The sequence below is a fragment of the Typopeltis vanoorti genome, chromosome 4, assembly GCF_054136105.1.
Source record: "Typopeltis vanoorti isolate ZY-2024b chromosome 4, IOZ_Tvanoo_1.0, whole genome shotgun sequence".
NCBI classification, from domain to species: Eukaryota; Metazoa; Arthropoda; class Arachnida; order Uropygi; family Thelyphonidae; genus Typopeltis; species Typopeltis vanoorti.
This window is the reverse complement of record NC_143552.1, coordinates 6,018,774-6,038,272: the sequence shown is the minus strand read 5'-3', so window position 1 is coordinate 6,038,272 and position 19,499 is coordinate 6,018,774. Positions and strand designations below refer to the sequence as shown.

At 36.4% G+C, this 19,499-nt stretch overlaps 1 protein-coding gene across 1 annotated transcript in view; it reads right to left on the bottom strand.

Annotated features, from left to right (window-relative positions):
• Positions 1-2,818: 2,818 nt before the first annotated feature.
• LOC150107087 (telomerase-binding protein EST1A-like) overlaps positions 2,819-19,499 on the bottom strand; it is a 330,605-nt gene continuing 313,924 nt past the window's right edge. Inside the window, exon 19 of the mRNA XM_090390990.1 lies at positions 2,819-3,508. Coding sequence (XP_090247116.1) covers positions 3,378-3,508 — 131 coding nt within the window. The 3' untranslated portion in view covers positions 2,819-3,377. The remainder of the gene's footprint in view (positions 3,509-19,499) is intronic.

Genomic DNA, 19,499 nt, shown 5'->3' with positions numbered 1-19,499 from the left:
TTCATGATGTAATCCACAAAGATGATGAATAACAGTGAGATAATGTGCACACCATTGTCTTACACATGATTTTACATCAAACTATCCTGCTGTACTTCCTAACTGATGACTTACAACTTAAATATAGACTATGTACTGCATGATATAACATCGCTTTTACACCCATACAACTGTAGTGTTTTGAACAGCTTTGCTTTTGGAACATTGTCATTTGCCTTCTCCAGACTTATAAAACATACTCATACAGATTGCTATTACACTGCCATGATTTCTCAACTATTTATTTTAAAGCAAAAATCTGAACTTGACAGGCCTTATGTAGACTGAATCAATAAATCTTACCTGGAGAGTTATAATGAAACTGAATGTGAGAATTATAGAGGAATTTCCTTTATAATTCTCACATTCAGTTTTCTTTATTTTTTAATAGATGGGTACTATAAGAGCTATCCACAACAATCATTTGGAAGTCTGAAATTTGGCCTGCTGAATTATACAGTGTAACCACTAAAACATACCTTATTTACAAATTCTGTTGTCTATTTCCATATTTAATTTATCATCTTCACTAAATATGTGCCTAAATAGCTGAACTGTTTTATTTGTTCTATAGGTTCACCATTCAGGATACAGATGATGTTTTCAATATTTCTATCTATGTTCACTGTCTTTGTCTTTTTATTGTTAATTTTCATACCAAACTTATTACAACAATTATTCAGTTTAGTCAGGGAATCTTGCAGACTTGTACTGGATTTATTCAGAAGTATAACATAATTTGCATAAAGTAAAGAGAGTTAAGATTAACATTACCAATTGCGATATCATATTTAATACCACTTTCCTTTATGTATGTGATCCATATAGATAATGAATAACAGTGGAAATAATGTTCACCCTTGTTCCACACCTGATTTTACTTCAAACCATCTTCCTGTACTGCTTTCAATTCTAACTGCTGATTCACAGCTTAAATAGAGACTGGGTATTGCTTGATATAATGTCCCATTTACACCATATCACTGTAATGTTTTGAAGAGCTTTCCACTTGGCATTTTGTCATATGCCTTTTCTAGATCAATAAAAGTTAAATACAAATCCTTGTTATATTCCCAAAATTTCTAAACTATTTGTCTTAAAGTGAAAATCTGAATAACATAACAACCACTATTTGACTTGAATCCAGCTTGTTCTTCGCCAAGCTCCTCTTCCACAATTTTTCTTAGCTTTTTCTCAAGTATACTTGCATAAATATTACCAGGGAAATATCCCTGTAATTCTCACATTCAGTTTTATTTCCCTTTTGATAGATGAGAGCTCTACTATGATCTTCTGGAATTCCACACTCTAACCAGGCCTTCTGAATTATGCAATGTAAACACTGTAAAAATTTTATATCTCATATTTGACGATTTCTGGCCGAATTTCATCTACTCCAGCTGCCTTTCCACATTTGTATGTTTTTGATCACTTTTTCTAATTCAAATATGGATATGTATTCCTGACTGTATTCCTGTTAGACGTTTGATACCATCATGCTGATGATTCTCATTTCATTTAGCAGTGTTTCAAAGTAATTACTCTACACATCTAGACTACTGTTATCTTCAGTTTTCATGTCACCTTTACCATGTCTAATTCCTTTTGCATTACTCTTTTCCTCCATTTCTGAGCTTTTTCACTAGCCTCCAGAATATTTTGCCACCTTCCTGATATTTATATGCTATGTTCTTACCAAGAACATAGCATATAAATATGGTCTTCCTATGATTTTGTTTAGCTAGTGTTACACACTGTTTAGCTTTCTTACATCTGTCTCTGTATTCTCTAAGAGCACAAGCTGACTTTTGCCAGGAACTTTCAATATGCTTTATTCTTTTCCTTCACTGCCTATCACAGAGTTCTGCATTTTCTATCCTGACAGATAACCTCATCATATGTCTCTCTGGGTGAATCAATCAATGTTTTCTTCAGGATTTTCCAGTGAATCTCCAAGGTTTGGCTCTTGTTTTCAAACTGTTTATTTTTTTTCCCTTCAATGATGTTTGTGTATTTTATTCAAGCAGCTCTCAGATGACATCTGAGAGCTGCTTGACTTTTATTTGCTTTAAAACTTTCACATTCTTCTTTTCAGTATGAAATTCAATTTTATCCTGCTCAAGACTAAATGGTGATCATTTTCAATTTCAAATCCTCTGTACACTCTAGTGTCCTGGACCAGTGGAAAACATTACTATTCACAATACATAGTCAATGAGACTTTTCTTATTCATAGTAAACAAATGTTATATCAGCTTTTATCCAATGCAAGATTTGTTCATTCATTTTGCTAATATACGAGGAATGTTTTATTGTCATGGAGATTCATGATCATACCAATGAAATTTTAAATAGAGGTTCATCATAAACCTATGAATTTGTTCAATTTTATGTGCCTTTTGCAATGTCACTCTTCTTCAGTATTGCTAGAAACGCTCATGCATCATTGTACTTAGCAACTGGATACTCAAATGAGGAATGGAAAAAAAATTATACATAAAGTCCTAATTTCCTTTCATCATAAGACCTACTACCTTTCTTATACCATTTCTTTAAACAGAAACTCAATATAAAAATTGTAATTTGTCAACTGATACTATTTTATACTGGCATGGAAGAAAAATTAAAAATCATTATGTATTAAATCAGCAAAAAAAAACAGTGCATCTGAAAAGATAAATTTGTACATGGTATAACAGAATACAAGCTATTGATATTAACTTTGGTGTTTAATATAAAAAAATATAAAAATAAATTAATATTTTTTATCATTAAGGAATTTAGTCACTTTTTTAGTATTTACTCAATACCTGTTACATAAATTACTCATTTGGACAAGTCTGTTCGGTAGTAGAGATTGAACCTCTCATCTGCATAAGTATGCAGTGAATGGGACAACATATACAAAATCTGCAGTAAATCCATAATGAGCAACTGTGCAATAACCACAATATGTTATGCAATATTATTTATAACTGAATGTTTGTCTTTAATGCTGAAAAGCAAGAGTCCAGATTCATGTGCAAGTGTGTTCATCAAATTGTCCATTAGAACACCAAGTCCAGTAGCACATACAATATACACATACCTTAATAAGTCCAGAAGGTAAAGAATAATGTGAGACTAATATTAAGATGTCAAGTATGCAACATTTGAAGTCTTTGTCAATTGTCTGCTTTACCATACCACACCACACACACACACGGGCTGATATCTTGAAGGACCAGATATGCTGGTAGGAACCACCCTGTAGTACCCTTCAATCCTCCTCAGCAAAGTAGCCGATTAGAATTTTTGAGCTTTTAATTGTTCAGGTTCATGCATCTTAGATGATAGATTCATCTTATCTTGGCCCAACGTAAGAAGGACGGCAGGTCTCGAACAGGAACATTATGTGCTAGTGCCTTTATATGCAAATTGCGATCTTCAGTCAACAGTACACCTTCTTTACAAACTTTCAGGGTGTCATCTGAAACAATAAAAATATAAACCAATATATGAAACACAGACATAAGGTTTATTACTAATGTATATAAACAAATTTCACAAGCAAGATAAAAACATATGTTAGAGTAGTATAGATTTCATACGTAAACAAGACTCTGCTATAAGGAAACAGTCATTATTTTTCCAGTAGAGGTTATATAGTACAGTAGTCTCTTTGAAGATGCTTCAAAAAAGCACACAAAGAGAATATAAAAATGAATATATTTTAATGAGATCTGACAATTTATTAATCAACACTGTCTTCTGCTCTTTCCTAATCATGTACACACATGATTAGGAAAGTTCTTGTTCTTGGTGTGAAGTCCTTATTTTGCTAATGAAAATAATCATTTATTGAAAAAAATGTAGACTCTACTGAAGATAATTCATTAAACTAAAATGTTACCTCTCTGACTGAAGTGCTGGAAAATCAGAATCAAGGAATATAAGAAGAAAAGAGTTGTGATGAATTCTCAGAAAATCAGTGAAACCAAATCATCAATGTTAATGCTTTTATAAAAAGCTGCTGTCGTTACTTAGGAGATACATTACCACCTGGAAATCATACTGTGATTTAAACAAATAATTTAAATGTAAAATTTATTATTATTATTTTTTTCAATAAATCTGCTCAAGAACCTCTGCAGCACAATTGGAAGAACAATGGTACATTGTGCCCTTCAATTGGAAAAGATCTGGGTTCAATTCTCATCATGACAGGAGGAATCTTTATATGGACTTTTTCAACTGAAGGTGAGTTAGCCGCTCTCATACAGAGGTAGCATGGTTTTTCATCCCGCATACAGACAAATCAGCCTTGAGAACACATGCAATTTACAGACAAAAAAATATTGGTTGTGGTGGTGGCAGGCAGTAGATGGCATTAATGTAGATGATTGTAGTAGAGGTTCTGTGTAGTAGTGCAGATGGAGAGTTGTAAAGTAGGTGTCCTCCCGTGATGAGTCCTCGGACCCCATGGAGGTGTCACGAATAATAATAATAATAATAAAATAAGAAATGACACAAATATCCATTATATTTTAATAAGACTTGAAAATTATACCGTATCAGCTACATGTTCAATGATGTGAAGTTTCAATTCAAATCCTTAAACCTTTTTGATTCACTAGAACTGTGTTTTCTTCTCTGTGGGGCCTACATAACTAGGTATACAGATGACCAGTAATTTTTCGAAAAATTATACTGAATCACTAAAACTCACTTTTAAGAATAAAAATTGCTCAAATGTTCTGAAATACTAAAACATGTGCATCTATTTGCCCTCTGAGTGCAACGCTTCTTGAACAATATATAATCACAGAATGTGTTTTTGCTTTGGTACTACCAGCACAATATCTTGTTAAAGCAAAATAAACATATAAAAAATACAAAGAACATAGCTCAAGTTGAAACTTGTTACTCTATAAATGTAGAGATATGATTCCAGGCATAACCAAAGTCTGTAGTATTTAGAGATTTGATCGAAGACTTCCAAACATTATAAGAAATTAATCCTTGGTTCCTGTTGAAGGAATCATGTGAATCACTTCTGCATCAAAATAAGCAATTCTTTTCTAAGTAAGACAAAGTGGCTGATTCATGGAAGAGACATAATTGCTTTTTTATATCAAAATTTCTACTAGTCTGACTACTAAGGCAGTTCTTAGCAAAAGCAAATTTTATAACCTCCTGGATCAGTTTATACACTCTCTAATGCTTTGTTCCTTCAATAATGTTTGCTGATGTGAAGAGACAAGCTACCAATGTATGCAATAGATTTATAGTCTCTGTAGTGAATATTAATATTTGTGTGAGGAGGTTTATTAATGTTTAAGATAACTTTGTTAAGGAGATGGTAACATAAGTTAATCCTTCCTTTTAGGATGTTAAAAAGATATTTTTAAGAGTACTAGAAATATCAAACTTCTCTCAGGCTGATGAATGTAGGGATATAGCATGAAGATAGCATCCTGTGTATTTCTAGATTCCACTTTCTGTTTTTTTGTTAACTGAGACATCCAAAAAAAGGTAACTGATATCACTTTTGAATCCATGGTAAATTTTGTGATGATGAATTGAGAGAGAGATATCAAAGAAAATTGTTTGTCTGAAATACTGTATGTATCTCCACATAACTGCAGGTTCAGGAAATCACTGATTTTTTTTCCATGAAAAATATATAACTGGTAGAGATAATCATCATCAAATTCCAGGGTACAAGGCAGGAATTTGATGATGATTATTATTGCTACCAGTTACAAATTTCTTTTCATGGAAAAAAGAAATCTCTTGTAGAGATAACAGAATGAAAATTCTGTTATCTCTACAAGTGATGTGGTGGTTTAAACTTATTATAAGCTTTAATGGAAAGAATACCACATAGAAGAACAATAAATAAGTTTATTAGATCCTATATTTCGTCTGTCACAAAGACATTGTTAGGGATACAATCTCAAACTTGTATAAAGAACTCAAAAAATGTGTTAACCTTCCCAAGATTTGGGAAACTTTTAATCTTTATGCCTCCCACCCAACAGCACCTATAGAGGACCCCTCATAGGACTTTAGGCTTTTAGTCAATTTTCTTCCACTTATATTTTCAATTCTTTTGTGTGTGCTTATACAATTTTGAGATTGTACCATTGATGATGCCTCTGACAGACGAAATACAGGATCTAAAAAAAAAAAAAAAAATAATAATCAGCTAATGCCTATTTTACTCCCGTATAGGGAGTAGGCGGGGCCGTTTACCCTACTAACTTTGGAGCCTGAGTGGGCAGTTCAATCTCCACTGGTAGCCAATCAGAGATAGCTGGCCCAAGGCTATCACTGATACAGGATCTAATAAACTTATATTTTATTGTTCGTCTGTGCTGTATTCTTTCCATTAAACCTTATATGTTTAAACAATTCTGTAACATCTGGTGAGGAGAAAAAAATTATGAGAAAAGAATGCTGTGCAGCTGCAATGGCATATAATGAACCTGTGTCCAAAAGTCTAATAATTTTAAAAGTAATTACAGATAGTAAGAGAATTTATTTCATTCATCACAGGGTAGAAAGGAATCCCTGCTTTATGAATTATTATCTGGAAATACTATGTTTTTAACTTAACAACACAAAATTCAATATGGAATTGGAAAGAAAGTAACAAATTGGTAATTAGTTTACGGAATTAACAACGCATATAAAGTATATTAATTAAAGGTAACTTTAATGAATAACTTCTATATTTCAGCAATGTCAAATTGCCATCTTTGGGAACATAGAGATATGGTATGTGCACTCAGGAACTAAATGAGGAAGAAAGCAAGAAACTATTATTGTTCCTAAAGTCCTAATGGTGCCCTCCTGCGGGCTAATTTGGTAGTCTTGGCAGTTGGGCTGAAGTTCTCATAATGAAAGTCTCCCAAATTTGGGGCAGTTTCATGCACCCAAATTTGTTGAGGTTAGGAACGTTTTTTAGAGCTGCTGAAGATTCTTTGAATAATCTTTCGTATTTAAATTTGCTGCGATGGATTATTTTTGTTTTCTTCCAACGAATTTTATGGTGGGTATCTAAGGCATGGTCTGCCAGCCCAGAGCGGCTGTACTGGTGAAACCGGATGTAGTCTTGGTGTTCTAAAATCCTGATATTTGTTGTTCTGCCTGTTTGGCCAAAGTAGGACAATTTGCAGCTGCAAGGGACCTGGTATACACCAGGTAGGTCTAGGGGAAGTGGTTGGTCTTTGGTAGAGCGGATAAGGGATGCCAACTTTTTATATGGTCTGTAACAGGAAGTAAGGTCATATTTTTTGAGGATATTGGTTATTTTTTCAGAGGTGCCCTGGATGTAGGGGATGGTGATAGACTTGGTGTAATCTTTATTGTGGAGGGGGGGGGGGTTGTGGTTTACAGGTTTTAGTATTTTTTGGATTTTTTTGGGGTTATAGCCATTGGCTAAGAAAGTGTTGAGGATGTGGTTTAGTTCAATAATCAGGGCCTTGTCATCTGAGCAGATTAATTTTGCCCTGTTATAAGTGTTTTTATCACCCCATATTGTTGTGAGGGGGTGGTGGGATTGCTGGTGAATGTATCTGCCAGTGTGGGTGGGTTTTCTGTAAACAGAGAAAACCAAAGATCCATCAAGCTGGCGGGTGATTAAAGTGTCTAGGAAGGGGAGGGTGTTGTTATCCTCTTTTTCTAAGGTGAACTGGACTCTGGGATGTTGGTTGTTTAAGTGTGTTAAGAAGGAGTGTGTCTGAGCCATGTGGCCAAATAGCAAACACATCATCCACATAACGAAGCCAAATAGTGGGTTTTTGTGGGGCGGAGTTTAAGGCTTTCTCTTCAAATGTCTCCATAAAGAAATTGGCCAAGGGTGGGGAAAGTGGTGAACCCATGGCTGTCCCCTCTATCTGTTTGTAGAACTTTCCTTGCCAAACGAAATAGCCTGAGTTCATTGTGAACTGAAATAGGGCTGAGATATCGGGAGGAAACTTGGCTTGGATGAGTTCAAGGGTTTCTTTGAGTGGGACATTAGTGAATAGGGAGGAGACGTCAAAACTGACCGTTATGTCAGTGTGTTGGAGTGTGAGGTTTTCTATACTGGCTTTAAAGTGGGCCGAGTTTTTTATGTGTGATGGTGTGTTGCCAGTGTAGTGTGTGAGCATTTTGGCTAAATGTTTGGCTAATTTATATGTGGGGGAATCAATGCCATCCACTATGGGATGCAATGGCACATTTTGTTTATGTATTTTTGGGAGTCCATATAATCGGGGAGGGTCTAGAGTTATAAGGTTTAAGTTTGTTGGTGACTTCCACAGGCCAAGAAGTGACTTTCTTAAGGAGTCTGTGGATAGTTCTAATCTGAGAGCTGGTCAGATTATATTCAATGGGGAGGTAAGTAGTACGGTCTCGTACTAAAGAATTTAGCTTACCTTTGTAGTCTTTTTGATTGAGTACCACAGTGGCGCTTCCCTTATCAGCTTTGGTGATTACTATTTTTTTGTTGTTTTTCAATTCTTGTAGGGCTGTATATTCGTTTTTGGATAAGTTGGATTTTGGAGGTTTTGCTTTAGTGAGAACACCGACTACATCCAGTCTCACGTTGTTGGCGATATGGTTAGGCAGGTTGTGAATTCCACGCTCTATTTGGATCATGATTTCTTCAGCAGGTATCCTTTTAGGAGCTAGGGCGAAATTGTGACCATGTGAGAGTACGGTGAGTGCTTCAGGCTTTAAAACTGCCGACGAGAGGTTGACTACCATGTTGAGTGGTGGCTGGGGTACAGAAGTAGAAGTCTTTGTCAGGTTTTCGTATTTTTTCACGTAATTTTTCATATTTTTTACATAAACAAAATGTGCCATTGCATCCCATAGTGGATGGCATTGATTCCCCCACATATAAATTAGCCAAACATTTAGCCAAAATGCTCACACACTACACTGGCAACACACCATCACACATAAAAAACTCGGCCCACTTTAAAGCCAGTATAGAAAACCTCACACTCCAACACACTGACATAATGGTCAGTTTTGACGTCTCCTCCCTATTCACTAATGTCCCACTCAAAGAAACCCTTGAGCTCATCCAAGCCAAGTTTCCTCCCGATATCTCAGCCCTATTTCAGTTCACAATGAACTCAGGCTATTTCGTTTGGCAAGGAAAGTTCTACAAACAGATAGAGGGGACAGCCATGAGTTCACCACTTTCCCCACCCTTGGCCAATTTCTTTATGGAGACATTTGAAGAGAAAGCCTTAAACTCCGCCCCACAAAAACCCACTATTTGGCTTCGTTATGTGGATGATGTGTTTGCTATTTGGCCACATGGCTCAGACACACTTAAACAACCAACATCCCAGAGTCCAGTTCACCTTAGAAAAAGAGGATAACAACACCCTCCCCTTCCTAGACACTTTAATCACCCGCCAGCTTGATGGATCTTTGGTTTTCTCTGTTTACAGAAAACCCACCCACACTGGCAGATACATTCACCAGCAATCCCCCCCCCCCCCTCACAACAATATCAGGTGATAAAAACACTATATAACAGGGCAAAATTAATCTGCTCAGATGACAAGTCCCTGACTATTGAACTAAACCACATCCTCAACACTTTCTTAGCCAATGGCTATAACCTCAAAAAAATCCAAAAAATACTAAAACCAGTAAACCACAATCCCCCTCCACAATAAAGATTACACCAAGTCTATCACCATCCCCTACATCCAGGGCACCTCTGAAAAAATAACCAATATCCTCAAAAAATATGACCTTACTTCCAGTTACAGACCATATAAAAAGTTGGCATCCCTTATCCGCTCTACCAAAGACCAACCACTTCCCCTAGACCTACCTGGTGTATACCAGGTCCCTTGCAGCTGCAAATTGTCCTACTTTGGCCAAACAGGCAGAACAACAAATATCAGGATTTCAGAACACCAAGACTACATCTGGTTTCACCAGTACAGCCGCTCTGGGCTGGCAGACCATGCCTTAGATACCCACCATAAAATTCGTTGGAAGAAAACAAAAATAATCCATCGCAGCAAATTTAAATACGAAAGATTATTCAAAGAATCTTCAGCAGCTCTAAAAAACGTTCCTAACCTCAACAAATTTGGGTGCATGAAACTGCCCCAAATTTGGGAGACTTTCATTATGAGAACTTCAGCCCAACTGCCAAGACTACCAAATTAGCCCACAAGAGGGCACCATTAGGACTTTAGGAACAATATTAGTTTCTTGCTTTCTTCCTCATTTGCTTTGTGTTAGTTCCTGAGTGCACATACCATATCTCTATGTTCCCGAAGATGGCAATGTGACATTGCCGAAATATAGAAGTTATTCATTAAAGTTACCTTTAATTAATATACTTTATATGCGTTGTTAATTCCGTAAACTAATTACCAGTTATGTCTAACCAACGTATAAGTCTTACTACTAGAATAAAGTAACAAATTATCTTTTTTTGCATGTCATAAAAAAAAAATATATCTCTTTGCAAATCTAGCACAAAACTTGCACAAGGTGCTATGGTCTTGTCAGATCCCTTTACCACCTTACACAGAAATTTGGCATTATCCATTAAACATCCTAAAAGACAAGAATAAAAGGAAGGAGAAACTTGATTATACCATCAGTTTATCCTTAAAATTCAGTCTACAAACTGCTATTTGCAAATAAACTTCCTTGCATAAATATCAATATCCAATACAGACACTATGTATCTATTCCATATTTTGGAAGACACTTTACTCACAGTGCCAGTAGTGTTAGTGAAATAACAAAACATCAGATTGGTTTACCTCTCCAGAATATTCATAACCTTTTAAGATCACCAAAAGACAACCTTTCAAGAAGTATCCAGGAGTTATATATATATATGATTAGTACTATTAACTCGGGGTTGGGATATGTTCATTTTTCTAAATTAACTGACTTCGAACCCGAGAATTATAACACAATGACATTTATTTGAAAAAACGCAATATGTTTCGTCAAGAACGACTTCATCAGGCGATAAGAACATAGAAAGATATTAAAAGACACGAAATTAACATTGACACACTCTAAAGCTATACAATTATAAAGCCATAATATTCGACTGTAAATTACAGTTATTATGAGCTTCAACTACAGTCCGAGTTAAAGTTCAATTGTTGTACACCTGTGCGTGTGTGGAATCACGCGATCTCCAGTATCTAATAGTAGAGTTGAAAGAGTCAGGCAAATTATAGCTAAGATTGTTATTCATGTGAAAAGGGTCCAAGGTGATTTCTTTTGACTCGACAATGCGGCGCTCTACTTCATCATGGCAGATGTGTAGGTTTGAAGTTGATGTCCAGTTTATTTCATGTTGGTGGCTTTTGTTGTTTGTGTTTATTGAAAACAGGACATGGCTTGACAGAGCAGTTGCTCTGGTTCTTTTATAAGCATGTCTCGTTGGTGCTCTTCGAGACGTAGTAAGATAGATTTCTCTATCTGCCCATAGTAATGCTTTCCGCATTCACAAGTGACCTTGTATACACCTGGGAATTGTAGAAGGTTGTGAGGTTGTTTATAGTTGTTGAAGCGCGATCTTATTTTTGGCATAGTCGAAGCACGTTTTTATGTTAAACTTCTTTAGAATTCTACTCAGCTTTTTGGATAGTGTGCTGATATATGGCAAGACGATATGACCTTTGGAGTCGTCCTGTGTCTGAAAAAGGAACTACAACATCTTAAATGGACCTTTAAAAACAATGGCTACTCTCTAAAAAATATTAACAACCAATTATCCCACCGTCAACATAACAACGTAGAGACACAGGACGACTCCAAAGGTCATATCGTCTTGCCATATATCAGCACACTATCCAAAAAGCTGAGTAGAATTCTAAAGAAGTTTAACATAAAAACGTGCTTCTCGACTATGCCAAAAATAAGATCACGCTTCAACAACTATAAACAACCTCACAACCTTCTACAATTCCCAGGTGTATACAAGGTCACTTGTGAATGCGGAAAGCATTACTATGGGCAGACAGAGAAATCTATCTTACTACGTCTCGAAGAGCACCAGCGAGACATTGCTTATAAAAGAACCAGAGCAACTGCTCTGTCGAGCCATGTCCTGTTTTCAATAAACACGAACAACGAAAATCACCAACATGAAATAAACTGGACATCAACTTCAAACCTACACATCTGCCATGATGAAGTAGAGCGCCGCATTGTCGAGTCAAAAGAAATCACCTTGGACCCTTTTCACATGAATAACAATCTTAGCTATAATTTGCCTGACTCTTTCAACTCTACTATTAGATACTGGAGATTGCGTGATTCCACACACGCACAGGTGTACAACAATTGAACTTTAACTCGGACTGTAGTTCAAGCTCATAATAACTGTAATTTACAGTCGAATATTATGGTTTTATAATTGTATAGCTTTAGAGTGTATCAATGTTAATTTTGTGTCTTTTAATATCTTTCTATGTTCTTATCGCCTGATGAAGTCGTTCTTGACGAAACATGTTGCGTTTTTTCAAATAAATGTCATTGTGTTATAATTCTCGGGTTTTAAGTCAGTTAATTTAGAAAAATGAATATATATATATCCAGAACATTCATGACCTTTTAAAATCGGCAAAAGACAATAACATTTTTTAGAAGAATCCAGGAGTTAGAACCATTCCATTTATGAGTAATATTGCTCATAAATAGAATGGTTCTTTGTTCAACTTTATTTAGCATTACTATGGTGAAATTTCATTGTTGGGAATGTAACTCCCGTTTTTAACATTAAGTGTACGGGAATAAAATCCTCCTTTATGAGTTTTTGCTTTATGAGCACTAGAAACAGATTAACTCGTAAGGTCTGGAACAGCATTTTTTTTAAATGTTAAGCCCATCAACTATAGTACATTAGTACTGTATATGGGTAGTGGGTTGGGAAAGGAGGAACTTGTTCGCATTTGATTTAAATGACTGTATATTGTATTCCTTGGGAATCACAACAGGGGGAAGGCTGTTCCACAGTACAGTAGTTGCAGGGATGAAGGAGAAGGAAAAGAAACTTGTTCTGTGAGTTTCAAGGTGCACTGCAAAGGGATGTTAAGCAGCAGCTGTACATGTTCCAACAAGCTTAGTACTAAGTAGGGGAATTACTGATGCTATTTCACATGAACATTTCCCATGGAAATATTTGTAAAATACACATATTGTGGAAACCAAAAAACATTTGTGCAAAAGTGGGAGGAGTGAATTGGTAAGAGGTGGGTTTTTAATAAGTCTAATTGCTCTCATCTGTATTGAGTCAAGTATTTTGAGCGAGCTTTTGGGGGCCACACCCCATATGTGAGAGCAGTATTCAATGGCTGGGTGGATTTCTGATTTATATAAGGTTAACAGCTGTTCAGGGGTGAAGTAATGTCTTGAGCAAAAGAGAAATTCCTAGATTTTTAAAAACTGAGGAAGCAATGGTTGTGATGTGTTTATATCAGGAGAGGCCTCAAATTTTCTGGAAATTTGGGTGTTGTCAAAAATAATACTGGGAGAAAACGGTTCTTTTTTATGAGAAATATTATTAGCACTGAATTAACTAGGTCATCTGAACCCCATTGCAGGATGACTTGGAGATCAGAATTGAGGGGAGTGGTGATTAATGTTCTGTAGGTTAAGGTGAGATGTGTAGAGTAAGGTTTATCAAATAAAAGGGAAGAACGCAATGTGCTCTTATATGTAAAGCCTGTGTATTATATTGCAGGAGGAGGGTTGGTGAGAAAACAAGAAACCATCCACCACCACCACCACACACACAGTATTCACATCCAGACAGAAAGCTGGCAATCTAATACAGAAGTCTTGAGACAGACCCAAATGATTGCAGCTTGTTTAGTATGCTCTTGCAGCAGACCCGGTCAAACACCTTCGAGATATCAAGTGCAAGCACTTGAGATTGGCCAAACTTCTCCATGACATTTGTCCGGAGATGGTTGACATATATGAGCAGATCGGCAGTGACAGAATCCATATTGGTGATCGTTTGTTAGGCGGGTACCTTCAACATACCGTAGAAGTTGAACTGATGATTTTTTCCATTATTTTAGACAGGACTGAGGTGAGCAAGATACAGCAGTAGTTGAATGGCAGTTATTTATTGCCCTTCTTGGGCAATCAATCACTGAATATAGGCCAATTTCCAGGCTGTGGGATAGATACCATAAGACAGTAAATATAGATGATAAAGGATAAGAGTCAGTTCTGATGCACAAACGTTTAGGACAACTGAAGGGCCAGAAGACTTCTTTGTGTCTAATTTGGACAGTATTTTTCTGATCTCTTTCTGGCAAAAACAATATAGTGGGCATTGTATGTTAGGCATCTGGAATGGTTGGAGGAAATTTACCATTATCAATTATGCATGCATTGAAAGCAAAATGTGAGGCCAGGAGATTGACTTTTTCTGTAGGTGATAATGGAATAGAGCCATCTGGGTATGATAGGGATGGGAATAGTGTTGGACAGAAGTTACGATCAATTGCTTTGGCGAGAGACCAAAAGGTTCGGCTACCATTTGGACAAGCTACTAGTTTCCTGCTTTTTGCTGTTTCGAACTCTGTTTTGGCATTTATTTCGGGCTTGAGCATAAGCACTAAAGGAGGTTGGAGTTCTTGACTTGAGCCAGTTATGGTATGTTTGGTTTTTCATTTGTACAGCCTTGGTACATCTTTTGGAAAACCAGGGTTTAGTTAGGAAATGGCAGGTCAGAGTATTGTGGGGAATGTATGTTTCCATGCCAGTGAGAATTACTTTTGTGATAAGTTCGGTGCATATGCTTGGGTTGGAAGACTGGAAGTAATAGGTACCAACCATGGGAATTAGGCATAGAAGTTGCAGAGGCTGTCCCACTCAGCACTGTTATAATTCCAAACTACTCTTGTGTGGGAGTGGCTGTGCAAGCATTGTTGCATGGGGGAGGAAATGAACACTAGATTGTAGTCAGAATTACCTAGGGGGCCCACTACTTTCACTGTGTATATGGAAGGGCCGTTGGTGAGGAAGAGATCTAGGGTGTTTGGGGAGTGGTTTGGGTTATCAGGTATTCTGGTTGGCATCTGAACAAATTGTGTAAGGTCATTAGAGATGGCAAATGGTTCAGCATCTCTGCCTGCAAGATCTGTGTAACTGGAGGAAGATAGCCAGTTGGTGTTGTGGACATTAAAATCTCCTACAAGGATGATTTCGCTGTGGGGAAACTGGGACTGGAGAAAATCAATTTTTAAGGAGAGGAAATTAAAGACCTCAGAGTGGTTGGTTGTATTAGGGGAGGAATAGAGAGAGCAAATGAATTTGACTGAGTGGAGTAGGTCAAAGTTGGGCAATTCTAGGTTGGGTGCTCTCTGGCAAGGTATGTAAGAGCAGGTGTATGCACAGACTCAACCCATGGGCTGAAAGGAGTTGTTAAAGAGTTTGTAGTTTGGAAGATTGAGATGAATAGTGCTTGGGGGGGGGGGGGGTGAGATTTGAGTTTCTGCCAGAAAGAGTAGTAGGTTGGGTTTGGTAGACTGAAGATGGTAGTAGACACTATTAAGGTTGGAGTTTAGGCCACGGATGTTGGTGAAGTTAATATGTAGGGTTCTGTGAGGCATAATGTTTGACTGCAAGGGTCTTGCACATTTTCTATAAAGTGCCTGCATACTGGTCTCCATGGTGGCATCACTTGATTTCTGCACTAATTTAACTTGTCTGAAGTCTATGATCCAACAGTTGTCTCCATTTTGATGTCTTTCTTTGAAGCTGACATCCTTGTTCCCTTGCAAATGTTAGGTCAGATTGAGCATGTATTGCGATTGTGGACAAGTCTTTGAACTTATTGTTGACTGTTGTTATTAATTTAGATGTGTTGTCGGTATGTCGCAAGTCACTTTTACAGAGGAGTGGAAAGTTCGTTCCGTCATTTGTTTTATTTATGGGTCCGAAACGACTGCACCTGACAATAGTTTTAGAATTGATATTGCATTCTTTTGGAAAGTTCAAAATAACGGCATTGAATTTTTTGTTTCGGGCCTCCATCAAGTCATACACAGTTAAGGCGATTAGGTCATGGAGTACATTCACAGGCAAGGGTGAACTTGCATTGCAGGGCTGATCATCAGTTAGGCAAACAAATTGAAAACCAACCTTGAACTAAGTTTGTATGTACTCAGATCGTGAAGAAGCTCTTAGCTATGGAATAGCAGAAGTGCTCTAACTGTTATCTGATATTCAGGTGTAATTTCAGATGACACTACTAAATACAGTTTTTTCACTATTTATGATCATCAACAAATTCTTAACATGTACCCTCAAGGGGGTGTACAGGAAATTATGATAGTACTACATGAAAAACTTGCATCATTACTAACTTCAGATCAACAATTTTCCTCCAAATCAAGCTGTCATCTATCAAGACTCGAACATTATCAGATCTTATATTTCTGACTCCTAAGGCACTTTCAACTGTATCAATCCACCTATATCTTGATATTCCTCTGGGTTTTTTCCTGCCATCAAGGTAGAGAACACTTGTTTTGCTAATCTTTACTCTCCAATTCTGTTTAAGTGACCATACCACCAGAGATTAGCTCTGCTAACTCATTCCCAGATGGGGACAATGTCAAGTTCTTTCCTAATATCCTCGTTTTTAATATGATATTGCCATTGATGCCATCTGTTCATGTCCCTAATCTTTCTCAGGATTCTCATATCTGTGGGCTACAGTCTTTGGTCAAGTGTTTTATTTTCTAACCCAGCTCTGAAAATGCATAAGTTAAAATTGGTTTGAACACTGTCTTGTATACAGCAAATTTAGTGTTTTCACTAATTTCTCTCTAATTCCATATAAATTTATTCAGTTGACTTCCAATCATACTGGCCTTTTTAATTCCAATGTCTATTTCCATATTTAATTCATCATTGTCACTAAAAATTGTGCCTAAGTAGCTGAAATGTTTTACTCATTCTATAGGTTCTCCATTCATGATGCAGGTCTTGCATTTTTTTTTAATTGTTATTGCTGATTTTCATACCAAAATTATTACAACAGTTATTCAATTTAGTCATGAAAACTTGCAAACTTGTACCTCATTTATTTAAAAGTGTAACACTATCTGCATAAACTAAAGAGCTGAGATTAACATCTCCAATTTTTGTATCAGGTTTAATACCGCTTTGCTTCATAATGTGATTCATAGAGATAATGAATAACAGAGTGAATAATGTACATCCATGTCTGACACAAGATTTAACATCAAACCATCTCCCTGTACTTGCTTCAATTCTAACTGCTGACTTACAACTCAAATAAAGATTAAATATTGCTTGATATAAAGCCATGTTGACAACATATAACTGTAGCGTTTTAAATAGCGTTTCTCTGGGCACCTTGTCATGTGTCTTTTACAGGTCTACAAAACTTTAAATACAGATCTTTGTTACATTCCCATGATTTTTCAACTATTGTCGTAAAGTGAAAATCTGATCCTGACAGTCTCTATTTAGCATGAATCCAGCTTGTTCTTCACCATGCTTGTCTTCTACGATCCTTCTCAACCATTTCTCAAGTATACTTGCATAAATATTACCAGGAACACTCAGGAGGGAAATACCTTTGTAACTTTCACATTCAGTTTTATTTCCCTTTTAATAGATGGGTACATGAGAGCTCTATTCAAATGATCTGGAATTCATCCCTCTGCCCAAGCCTTCTGAAACTATGCAGTGCAACCACTGCAAGACTTTTATACCTCAATACATGAGCATTTCTGGTCAAATATCATCTACTCTCCTGCTGCCTTTCCACATATCAGGCTTTTGATGGCTTTTTCTACTTCAAGTATAGATATGTATTCCAGTATGAATGTTGAGTGTCTTTTTACCACTGTGTTGTCACTGCTTGTTTCATTTAGCAATTTTTCGAAGTAAATACTCCATACATCAAAGATGTCTTTTTCTCCAGTTTTCCTGTCGCCTTTGTCATTTCTAATTCTTTTTACAGCACTCTTTCCTCCATTTCTGAGCTTTTTCAACAGCTTCCAGAATATTTTGCTACCTTCCTGATATTTATTTTCTGTGTTCTAACCAGTCATCCCATGACTTATGTTTAGCTTTCTTACGTTTGTCTCTGTATTCTCTAAGTGGCAAGCTCACTTATTTGCCAGGAACTTTTGATATGCTTTCCTTCACTACCTCTTTTCTTGTGTCCATCATGGAGTTCTGATTTTTCTGTCCTTGCAGAAAATTTCACCATATGCCTCTCTGGCTGAACCAATCAATGTTATCTTCGGGGTTTGCCACTGAATATCAAAGGTTTGGTCCCTGTTCTCAAACTTTTTGTTTTTTCTTGAATAATGTTTGTGTATTTTAGTGTACAGTTCACATCTGAGAACTGCTCAACTTTTATTCACTTTAAAACTTTCTTATATGTTCTTTTTTTCGAAATTCAATATTATTCTGCTCAAGACTAAATGGTGATCACTTCTAATTTCAAATCATCTGTAACTCTAGTGTCCTGCACCGGGGAGAAAACATCACTATCAACAATACCACAGTCACAATAAGACTTTTCTTATTCTTTGCCTCTTTTCTCCATGTGAATTTGTGTATATTTTTATGTTGGAACATTGTATTAGTGATAACCAGCCCATGTCCTGAGCAGAAATACAACTGGTATTTGCCATTATTATTGGCTTTGCTCTTTTCTTCAAATTTCTCCAAAATATTTTTGTGTCTGACAATCATTTCCTAATCTACTATTTAGATCTCCAACAAGGACTGATTTTTCATTGCGTCAGCTGCTTTCTCTAAAGCGTCGAAAAATTCCTCCACTTCTACCTTAGTAGAACCTTCTATGGAACCATAGGCACAAATAAGTCTCATTGTCCAGTTCCCCATTCTGATATTTGCCCACATCACTCTACTTGATAATGCCTGCCATTTGAGAAGATTAGCCTCATATTTAGTATTGAATACAATAGCTAATCCTTTTCCCCTGATTGTTATTGCCTGAATATAACATTTTGAGTTTTTTGTTTCAGTCACTCCTATTATGTCAATCTGGTACTTATCCAATTCTTCTGCTAGTTCCATTTCTTTGCCATTCAGGCTTCTTACGTTGATAGTACTGATCTCGAACTCTGGTGATGCTGAGTTGGGATGTGTTTCAAGATTTGTTCCAGTAGCTGACTTTCTGCTGTTTGCCCTGGTTCCCTGGTGAAAACAATGGGCCTTGTTTAACTGTGTGATGCCCCAAATGGCATTCACTATTCATAACTTGTAAAATATTTGAACATAACTAAACCAAGCTCTTAGTTATCCAACCAGGAAACTGACTTCAAATGCGATCAAATAAACAAATTACTATATCTCATTCTTCTGGTGAAAAGGTTTATAAATAATGGTATCATTTAAGAAAATTCACAACATATACTATAGAAAAATATACTTCCAATATATTAACAATG